The following is an 11,336-nucleotide window of genomic DNA, read 5'->3' on the forward strand; positions in this document are numbered from 1 at the left end:
ACTCGTGCGACAATGGCTGCACCTACGTCCGGTGCTCCCCGATGGACGGTGGCGTCTGCTTCGCCGGGTCCAGTACGTCTATAACTAGCACGACTGCCAGAGCTGCGTAGCCTACTACGAGGCCGTGACCACGAGAGCATGTGCCCACACGCGCCTTGCTCCTGCACGGGGTCCGACCATGCCTCCATCGTTTCACTGCCGCCGCCGCTGAAGTCAGCCGCCAGGAGCGGCGCCTCCGGATCTCCGTCGACCCCGACTTTTCCTTGCAGTGCCTCGCCTCCATCGCTGTGCCGCATCGAGCTAGCCAAAATCGGCATCATGGGCATCAGCCCCTTCTCAAGCCGTGCATCGTGGCCATACCTCGCACGTGGCTCCTGCGGCAACAACGCGAGGTGGCAGCGACCTGCGTGCATGTAGAGCGGCGGTGGCGGCACACACTCATCGTGCGGGGAAGATGCCCTTCGCACCTGGCGGCTAGCCGGGCATTGCCGTATCCGGGATGATGGAGCAAACATCGCCACCCATTACGAACGCCGGTATGGTAGCCATTCCGCGTTGGGTGGAGGAGGTCGGAACAAACGCTAGCACACCAGCCAAGTTATGGCTACAACCACGGCAACGTCGATGCAATCCAGAACCTCTCGCCTTCAACTGGAGTATCCTGCGGAAGACGCGGTGCTCGATGTTTGTTCCCTAGCTACCCGGTGTTTGTTCCCTGCTCCACAGGTACCGTGGCTTCTAAAAGTCTAAAATAGGTCGGGTTTCTTTCTTTGTGTTCTTTCGCAAGATTTGACGTGTTTCTTTCTCTGTGTTCTTTTGCAAGATTTGACATCATGATTTAACTGGTCGAAAAGCAAAAACTGTTGATGTTAGAACCATGTGGCCACCCCATGCAAAACTCACTCACTCACGTAGGCACCTCGCCTCTCAATCCCATGCACATGCACGCGGTCACATCATTGTAATTCACGCCCAATCAAAGCATGCAACCATCAGCGACAAAACGAAAGCAAACAGATCCCATGCCGCCCCATGAAGAACGTAGTTTGACAAAACAAACCGCGGAAGAAAGTGCTATGGCCACACATATCGTGTACCAGCACTTGGGCATTCTGTTCATGGAAAAACTGTTTTTTAAGTTTTTTTGAAGATAATTCAAAAGAAAAATATACACCGTTATCCTTTTTTAGTGGATACCTTTACCTTTTCTAATTTGTGAAAAGACATGAAGATCTGGTACCAAGTTCTGAACATGAATGTCGACAAATAAAAGTTCACACAGAACAGAAAAACTAACACACGAATGACCCAGCGAAGTGCGGCCACAACTCAAGTAACTATTAATTGAACAAGAAAAAATATATGTACAGAAAGTATTATATACTACATAGATGATTCACCGAAATTCACCAAACTCAAACTTAGCATGCGATATATAAAAGTACTTCCCTTGTTTAATAAGTATCGATTACTTCATGCAATAAAACTTTCCTTCTTCAAACACCTTAGCATCCACAATGGCTTTATGTTCATAAAAAATCATTCAAAATTTATATTACTTAATAGACATGCAAAAAGTTAAATGAATAAGTAGTAACCAACCAATTAGCAAAATGATCAGCAGATGAATGCATACAGGATTTTAACATAGTGTTGCATGCACACCTCTATTATTGCTTCCCCTAAAAATTAGGTTATTGCCAAAAAAAAATCATCCAGAGTCAAGACTAATAAAAATAAATAAAAAAAGTGTAAATATATACAATAGTATACACTGTTAACCATAACAAGGCGCGGCGTGCCGCCGCGCGGGTACATGCTAGTATAAGTTAAGATTACGAGAGAAGCTTGGTGGAGGTTCGATTTTTGAAGAATCGGGCAAAAGATAGTGCAGATGCTGAAAACATACGAGCTTGGAGGTAAGGCTGCAAGAAAAGCTCGAGGCTCATGAGCCGCTCGAGATCGACTCGTTTTTTACTTGACTCGAGATCGACTCAAAAAGAAACAAGCTGAGTTTGAACATTTTATGTAGCTCGACCGAAGAACGAGCCGATCTTGAGCCAATGTTGGCTCGCTCGATTTTAGCTCGATAGCTCGACATAATATTATTATGTTAAATGATCATGTCATATACTAAATGGAAATAAAATAATTTATTACCATATATGCTGTCCACAATTTTTCTTCATTTTATTTACCAACGAACATGAAAACTTAATTAAATGCAGAGAAGATTTAGGCCTAATTATGGCACGTGGTCGACTATGTGTTAAATATTCTATATTTTGTAAAGGTTTCAGCATATTCACCTTATTTTTTGTTTTTCATCCATAGATTTATAATTTTTACTATCTCATTTAGCTTGAAACTAGCTTAAGATTGACCTCGAGATCGTTACAAGTTAAAGCACGAGTCATGTTCTATAGCTTGATCATGAGCTTCACTCAGTTTGAGCTCGCTCAAATTTTTATATTAATTGAGCTGAGCAACTCCAACTCATTCAAGCTCGACTCGTTTGCAGCCCTACGTCAGAGGAGACCGGCCCAAAGCTGTGACCGGTCGGCCGGCGCCTAGCGTTCCCTAGTATAAAAGTCGTAAAGAAAAGGCAGGCGGTAGAGAGCGAGCACAAACAAACACACGAGCAGGCGCCGCGCGGTGCTCACTCACCCCCACACTAATAGCGCAGATCTCTCGCCCGGCCCTCTCGATCCACCTGATTTTCCCGCCGGCCGCACCGGTACGGTATCGCGCGCTTCGATTGGGTTCTGGTCGCTGCTTTTATTTTTGATTTTTGTTTTCTCCACGGAATTATTATTTTTTGACCTGGATTCGTGGTGGCGGCCGGTGCAGATCTGACGGTGGCGGCGGCAGAGGAGGCCGCTAGGGCTAGAGTTTTGGCGTGATGCAGCGGTCTGGGCGGGGCCTGCAGCGGTCGGGCTCGAAGCGTGTGCTCGACCCCACCAACGGCACTGGCGGCGGCGGCGACGACGACCATGCGGCCAAACGGCCCCGCGTGCCTGCCCTTGCAAGGTTCGTGTTTCTTTCTGCCTGGTAGTACCAAATTTCCAGGGTTTGTGGGACAAGTTTGGGTTTGGGGTTTAGGTTGTCGGCTGCTTTAATTAGGAAGAAATTTAGATCCTCCACTTACCTCCATTCGGTTGAGTAATTCGATTCCTAATGTTGTTGTTAAGCTTCCTACCGGCTGGAATAGGGGTGCTACAGCTTACCTAATCCTTGTTTTAGTTGAATCAGTTAGGTAAGAGTAGGATTGGAACTTGGACCCAAGATGATTCTCTGAGCATAACACATTTACTACTTCTTTAAATTATAAGCTAAAGGAAGTGACTCCAGATGATAATTTAATTTTAGTCCAAAATGTACTGTGGCGCATAGCTGTTTTTGTGCTTGGTGGTACTCAGTTGGTACTCCAGTGAGTGCTGCTCAGTTCCGTGTAAGAGCACCAGCTGACAGCACAAATCTGCGCATCCTGCTCAGCTCTGCCTGACTCCTTTTCTATGATATATGATAGCACGTTTTTATACCGCATTGATGCACCAGAAAGTTCCATATGTTTAATCACCGGCAACAGGTATAACATATTTTAGAACTCTTGATAGGTTATAGAAAAAAAAATCTTTACAGTGCCAAGAGAGTTCAGTATGTAGCTTTGAATAATTTGGTTTAGATAGGGTCGATTACATGCAGTGTCGGCACTGCTTTTAACACTGATAATGTATTGAATACAATGATGATCTGACTGTCAAATGATGCTAATAGTTTTTAAGAATACCTGTTTGAAAGAATTAGTCAATACGCTACAGTTATGGTGTCTGTACATTTCAAATTGAATACAACGGTGATTCTACTTGTCTGCAACATTCTGAAATTTTGATTACTAAACAAAGGACACATATTGTAGTGTCATTGTGGAAGCACTAAAAGTCGACAGTCTGCAGAAGCTTTGTTCATCGCTGGAGCCTATTCTTCGAAGAGTTGTGAGTAGAAGCACTTATTGTACGGTCTATTGACTTATTTGATGGAGCATGTTGATCATTCTGTTCTTCTATATTTTGTGAATAGGTAAGCGAAGAGGTAGAGCGTGCTTTGGCCAAGTTGGGTCCTGCTAGAATTGAAGGAAGGTACAAGATCATAAACTTGTTTAACGTGGTGGCACTCATGGGATGGCTTTATCTGGGATTTTCAGATTTTCTGCAGATGTGGTTTAGCCACACTGGTGAGATACGATACTAATGCATAGTGAAAACAGGTCCTCTCCCAAAAGAATAGAAGGCCCTGATGGGACAAATCTTCAGCTTCAATTTAGAAGCAGGTTGTCTCTCCCACTCTTTACTGGTGGAAAAGTAGAAGGCGAGCAGGGGGCAGCTATACATGTTGTGCTGCTGGATACCAACACTGGTTGTGTTGTCACTTCGGGACCTGAATCATGTGCAAAGCTGGATGTTCTTGTGCTTGAGGGTGACTTCAATAAAGAGGAAGATGAGGGTTGGACAGAAGAGGAGTTTGAAGGCCATATTGTCAAGGAGCGCGAAGGGAAAAGACCTCTCTTGACTGGTGACCTTCAGGTGACTCTTAAAGAAGGTGTTGGAACCATAGGGGAGCTTATCTTCACTGACAACTCCAGCTGGATAAGAAGCAGGAAATTCAGACTTGGGCTCAGGGTTGCCTCTGGTTTTTCTGAAGGTATTCGTGTTAGGGAGGCGAAGACAGAAGCTTTTACTGTTAAAGATCATAGAGGGGAATGTATGTGTCCATACATTGTTAATTTGCTCATACTGTTAAAAGTTTCAAGCATTGAGTAGGCTGATATTGTATTTTGCAGTGTACAAAAAACACTACCCTCCTGCTTTGAAGGATGATGTTTGGAGATTAGAAAAGGTTGGCAAGGATGGTGCATTCCACAAGAAGTTAAATGGAAGCGGAATCTATACAGTTGAAGATTTTCTTCGGCTTCTTGTTAGGGATCAACAGAGGTTGCGTAGTGTAAGTTCTATTATGCCTGTTATCAGACTGTAATTTATGGAGCTTGGTTTATGTTCTTACGCTCTTGTCTCTGTAGATTCTTGGCAGTGGCATGTCAAATAAGATGTGGGAAAGCCTTGTTGAGCATGCAAAGACTTGTGTTTTAGGTGGAAAGCATTATATATATTATGTGAATGATTCAAGAAATGTCGGTGCAATATTCAATAACATATATGAGTTCACTGGCTTGATTGCTGATGATCAGTTCATTTCAGCTGAAAATCTCACGGACAACCAGAAGGTTTGCAAATTTATTTATGTGTTATCGAATAATAAGTCCAGTTACATGTCGTCTGGGCCTGTTAAATATTTGTAAAAATCATTGGTGTTGTAAGGCTTAGATTTGGTATAGCGGAGCAAGTTGTTACATGAGACTGCAAACTTGTGTTCTGCTGTACGATACCAGTGTATCACTCAGACTGGTCCGCGTTCAACATGTTCACCGCACATCCAGGCCCTTCCAGCAATACACATAAATACACAGATTTCTCTAGCTAAATTTCAGTACCACACATTCAATGGATACCAAATAGACCAGCAGGATGCATTATATAATTTGGAAGAGGTTCTGTCAATTTAGAGTTCTTTAAACTCCCATCACTAGTAGTTCATATTTGCATGATTATACTGGTATCCTGGTGCAGCCAAATTATAACCATTCTCATTTCAACAGAAAAAGTAAAATGAAACTTCAATTTCAAGAGAGTTCGTTAGCTCTAAACATTTTGCGTTGTCCATGTTAAGTTGTCAACTATAACTAAATCAAAGTAACTGCTGATATTTGGGTGCTGTATGAGTTGAAGTTTGTGCTATGTGCATATGAACTGTAGCAGTTTTGATTCTTTAATCTGCATTCTCTACCATCTTAGCTAAATTTCTTTTCCCTCATGAAATAATTCTTCACTCAAGTCATTATATTTAAACACAGATATTCTACTAAAACACAAATATGCTCAACTTAAATCCAGGTCTATGCTGACACGTTGGTAAAGAAAGCATATGAGGATTGGATGCATGCTGTAGAATATGATGGTAAGGCACTTCTTGGCTTCAAGCAGAAAAAGAAATCTGTCACGACCAGAAGTGATACCGCATCAGCTTCAACAAGTAACCCTGCTTTGTATGGTTTTGTCAATGCACAAAAACAGTTACTGCCAGGAAAAGCTGGCCAAACTTCAACAGGCACTCCAAGTGAAGGTAATAAGACCTCAATCAAACAACCCTGATGTATCTTATGAATATTAATTGTCCACCATTGTTATTTCTATAGGATTATTCATTGTTTTAAATGATTTCTTTCTTCAGTTATTCATTGTCATCATAGTCTGCTCAGGTAGTAGTACTCCCTCCGGTCCTTTTTAGTTCGCATATAAGATTTGACTGAAGTCAAGCCTTGTAAAGTTTGACCAACTTTATAGAAAAAAGTACCAACATTCACAATCTGAAATCAATATCAATAGATGTGTCATGACTTAAAGTTTCATATTGTATAACTTTAGCATGACAGATGTTGATATTTTTTCATATAAATATGATCAAACTTTGTGAAGTTTGACTTCAGAGAATTCTAATATGCAGAGTAAAAAGGACTGGAGGGAGTATAAGTCATAATGTGATGTAGCACATAGTAAAGCACAACAGATGCCTTTTCAAGTAGGTATATTCAGATCACTAAAATTGTGACATTGGTAACTATAGATAAAGTGGTGTTAATGCCACATTTGCATCGTGGCTGCAAACTGCTGTAACTACCTTGTCACTTTGTCAGCACTTCAATTTTGACTCATTTAGGCTGTCTCAAATGCTTAATTCGTAAGGATGCCATAAGATGGGTCCCACACCATGTGCTATAGCAAATTAAAGAGTCAAATACGCTGGTGGTACATGAAGTTGCACTAGATGGTCACTTTGGTGCCACAACTTAAAAAATACACCGATTGAGCGCCAAAACATGACTAAACGTGACAATACGGTGCTTAATCTATCCGTAGCCATCAACTCTGCCTATGTGGTGCGAGTGGGCCCTGTTTGTCAACATACGAGAGAAATAAATCTCTATCTCTCTCACTATGGCATATGGGCCCTGCTTGTCAGCACATGGGAAAGAAATAGGAACGGAAAAAGGAGCGCGTCGGGGCATCAAACACAGGACCTCATGTGCCACGTGCATGAGACAATGCTGCATGTTATTATGGAGATACATTGAATTTTGTACTTAGTATTGGCCTTGAGAGATGACACTAGCACACCCATGAAGATGGCGACGTTATAGACCAGTTGATGCATGTTGTGCACACCGCTCTGGCTCGGAAATGACTATGGCACCTGCTGTGCCATTCGCCGACGAGACAAGGAAGATGGGGAGTGGTGGGCATGGCATGAGGGTGGGGCCAACAATGGTGTGCATGGACGGTGTGGGGCACGGCGCGTGTGGTATCGGGTGGGAAATCAATGCTAGTTTTGTGTGCCTCATTGCACGAGCCTCTGGCATCGACGCATGGGCGGTAGCAGCGCTTGCGGCAAGCACCAACGCATGGGCTAGAACAACAACGGTGACCCTTTGGCGAGCATGTGCGTGGACTAGAAGCGTAGAACGTCTTCAACAGCACCCCTTGGGCGAGTTCTTCTCGCCATTCCTTGATCAGCTCCTTGATCCGGCCCACCACCGACGCGCCGAATGCTAACTCGAGGCACTCTAGGATCATCGGCGCCGGCGACGCACTGCAGCTGTGCACAAAGCAGAGCAGCGGGCATGGCGGCTCGAGTGCGATGGGTCCGGTCCAGGATGATCTGGTCGATGGTGGCCTGCGTACCATGTGGCCCCCGCCTATCGCCTAGAAAGGTGGATGCTAAGAAGCGGATGGCAGCTGGGAGTGCCACGGACTCGTAGGAGGCCAACATGGCCAGCAGGCTGGACATGAGGCCTGCACGTGGAACATTGGGAACGTCAACCCATTGCGTCGCTCTAGAAAACCACGTAGTCTAGGCGGAAAATGCACTGCATTGTAAGTTTAGGCACTCGGTCGGTGTATCTTTCAAGTTGTAGCACCAAAGTGACCATCCAGTGCAACTTCATGTACCACCAGTTTATTTGACTCCAAATTAAATCTTCACCATGCTTACGGGCAACTAGCCCTTAAGATGGAGCCACTTGCGAGTTTTGCTAGTTTCCTTCCTCAACCGTTGAACATTTTTTACCTTCGTCCGTTCCTTCATACGCGCCGGCAATAAGTTCCCTAAATCCTCTTTTTTTTTCAACGTGGAATCTTAGTGCCGCATGTGCCATTCGCTGTTCGTGATCAGAGAAGCCTTGAAACTGGCATCCACCAGATCTGGCCTTGCGGCCATGGATATTTCTTTACTCTCTGCTCTTCTCTCCAGCTCTGCCCAGGACCGACTGCACGTACCGCTCGGCCTGGGCATCGTGCGCTAGGCTCCTTCACCTTGTTGGTTGTGGTCGTCCGTCCGCGTGGCGGCGGCTTGCGCTCAAGTGCTACTCATCATCTTCTTGCCTTGCTTGCTTCGGTTCTGGTCTCCACCGTGTCCCATCCTCTTGCTTCAGCGCTCAGATGTTGACGGTGGCTGTCTTCCCAGCGATGGCGCATCCATGACCCTGTGGCAAGAGAAAAAACTGCTGTCCAATCTTCACACTGCAGACAGAGAAGAGAGAAAGAACATTTTTGATTTGCTTGTGCATGGGTTATACAGTTAGGGAGCTGCCTCAACATGTTTCTAACTAAGGTCGACCTGACAATGTGTAAAAATTCCTAAAGTTGACTTTCATTTCCACATCATGGATGCCCTTATATATGCATAAAGAAACTGACTGCTGCTTCTGGTATAGATGTGCGGGCCACATGATATTTGTAATTTAGTACTATGCAGTGTTGATATACTGAGATTGCTGAATTCGTGTTCTCTGTCCAGCAGCTGGAGTAAGAAGCACATATAATGGAAATCTGGCAGCAAGAAACACTAGTCCTCAGAATAACGCTGCAAACATTACCATGCAATATGAGAGGAGTGCACTGTCACCTGAAAGCCAGTTCAGTGGGCCCTCCCTTCAGACTCAAACTTCTGGAGGCTCCAATATTTTGGCATTGGAACCTGCACAGCAGCAGCAACAGGGTTTTGAATTCTCAGCAGTTGGTCAGTCCATGCAACCTGCAGACCTGAACCCTTTCGATCAATGGTCACAGCCGCAAGAGAACCGTGCGGTTGATGACTACTTGATGGAGGAGATCAGGTTGAGGAGCCATGAGATACTCGAGAATGACGAAATGCAACAGATGCTGCGAATTTTGAACATGGGTGGAGCATCTACCAACATGAATGATGATGGCTTCACTTTTCCGCCCTACATGCAGTCACCTTCCCCGAACTTGAACTTTGAGGATGACCGCACTCGTCCACCTGGGAAAGCTGTTGTGGGTTGGCTTAAAATCAAGGCAGCTATGAGGTGGGGCATCTTCGTCAGGAAGAAAGCGGCCGAGCGAAGAGCTCAGCTCGTTGAGCTAGATGATGACTAGCAACATGTCTTAAGTTCTTAAATGCTGTCCGTGTAATTGTTTAAGGATCCGTAACGCATGGGCTCAGCAATGCACCATGGAAAGACATTCAGGTCATGAGTTCTTAATCATGGACGAACTCCTGTTTAGTTTATGTTTTTCTTTTTCTGTATAGTTTCACCATTGTCTATGCATTTGTTTGTTTAGCGTGATGTTGATAAGACCCTTTTACCTAAACTGTGTACATTTATTTGTTGCAGATATCAGGAAAGGCGTTAAAGTATTCCTATTGTTTTCACGTAAAATAGAACTGTATCTCCTTTGGTTAAGAAAAACAAGATAGCCATCTTTTTACAATACACTGTGTTATAGATAGCCACATGTAAATGTTGCGTTGGATCTTGTCATCTACACATGTTTTCTTATGTTTTTCCTTTTGAATTGCATGTTTCATTATGTAAGACACGGTGACAGCCAAATTTACCATAGACTAATTGACTGCCCATGTGTTGCCCCGGGCCAACAAATGAATGAATGCTCATTTTACTCCTCATGAAGTGAGCCACAACATAAACACAAGTATCTTCATGCACCCCTCTAGCTACTTTTTTTTGTTGAACTTGTCATTCATGTCTTCTCTTCTCATACACCATTCATCCTCTGGATGTGGTTTATGTGTTGTTGTTTTATTGATTCACTGTATTATGCACGTCGTGCAACGTGAAACACCATCAACGAATGATGAGATATAATGCACCTCACCTTAATACAAATAATAAGAAAAGGGGCATATGGACATGGAAACATTCTTTTCACCACATGTTCATTCACCTCACCTTAATACAAATAATAAGAAAAGGGGCATATGGACATGGAAACATTCTTTTCACCACATGTTCATTCACAAACCGACTACGAATAATGCACCACATGGACCCATGACAAGAACTCGAGCACGCACAATTGAAATCGAGGTGAACTCACTCCTACTTGAGAAAGATATGGACATGAACGAGACTTGGTTGCTACCTCACCAAAACATGCTATGTGTCATTAGGTATGAAGACCGACGCCACCAAGCAGCTGCGGGATGCCCCAAAGGAGGAGGAGAAGCACCCCAAGGCATCGAGGAAGAAGAAGGAAGCCAAGAGGAGCAAGACTGCACCTCCCAGGCGACCCCGTGCGCACGGGCTACCCAGGGAGCTGATGTTGCAGCACCCTGGGCGCACGACCATGTACCGTGCACACATGACCCTCGTGCGCACGACCCTTCTGGATGAACAACTGCGAGCTGCTCTTGGGCCTCCACTTCGCCCCCCCCGCCCACCTACCTATATATTCCGTACCTAGGGTCATGTTTAGGCTCGGCAAAGTATATGTGAGATATTGATAGGGCTTTGCTCCTTGTACCACTCCTCTTGGAGATCAAGACCTCTCAGGAGAGGATCCCAAGTGGATTTCAAGACCTCCTCTTTGGAGAAGACTATCATCAAGACCTCACCTCCTTAGGAGTGGGAAGAACCTTATCTTTGTGCTTGTTTCCTTGGATTGTTCTTGTATGCTTGTTGATCTATGTGTTTGCTATTCTAGTGGATGTGTAATTGGGTTTTGTTGGAGTGAATTCCTCATGTTCTTGGTGTTCATCCCTTCCCCCCTCCAAGTGTGAAAAGATCCCTCTTAGGGTTTCACCCTACAACATCTTAGTATTATGAGCAAGGTTGATTCACATCTTGGAGTCTCTATCTCCCATATTCTAGTTTGATTTTGTTGTTTTTCGTCCTAATTCGA

General features: G+C 44.3%; 1 protein-coding gene across 6 annotated transcripts; it reads left to right on the plus strand.

Moving 5' to 3' along the window:
• The first annotated feature begins 2,578 nt into the window (after window positions 1–2,578).
• Window positions 2,579–10,101, plus strand: LOC125512929 (calmodulin-binding protein 60 B-like). Of its 6 annotated transcripts, XR_007285607.1 has the most exons (10): window positions 2,579–2,737; window positions 2,851–3,030; window positions 3,920–3,995; window positions 4,081–4,139; window positions 4,268–4,761; window positions 4,841–5,001; window positions 5,078–5,281; window positions 6,009–6,237; window positions 8,968–9,661; window positions 9,809–10,101. XR_007285607.1 is itself a non-coding variant. In XM_048677991.1 (9 exons), the coding sequence occupies exons 2-9, from the start codon at window positions 2,903–2,905 to the stop codon at window positions 9,567–9,569; spliced, it is 1,953 nt and encodes a 650-aa protein (XP_048533948.1). In that variant the 5' UTR covers window positions 2,579–2,737; window positions 2,851–2,902; the 3' UTR covers window positions 9,570–9,760. The 6 variants fall into 6 exon arrangements, 5 of the variants coding, with proteins under 5 accessions (XP_048533948.1, XP_048533952.1, XP_048533949.1 ...); XM_048677991.1 differs by lacking the exon at window positions 9,809–10,101 and having other exon boundaries at window positions 8,968–9,760; XM_048677995.1 differs by lacking the exon at window positions 9,809–10,101 and having other exon boundaries at window positions 8,971–9,760.
• Window positions 10,102–11,336: the final 1,235 nt, after the last annotated feature.

Source organism: Triticum urartu, chromosome 6 (assembly GCF_003073215.2).
Source record: "Triticum urartu cultivar G1812 chromosome 6, Tu2.1, whole genome shotgun sequence".
Classification (NCBI taxonomy): domain Eukaryota; kingdom Viridiplantae; phylum Streptophyta; class Magnoliopsida; order Poales; family Poaceae; genus Triticum; species Triticum urartu.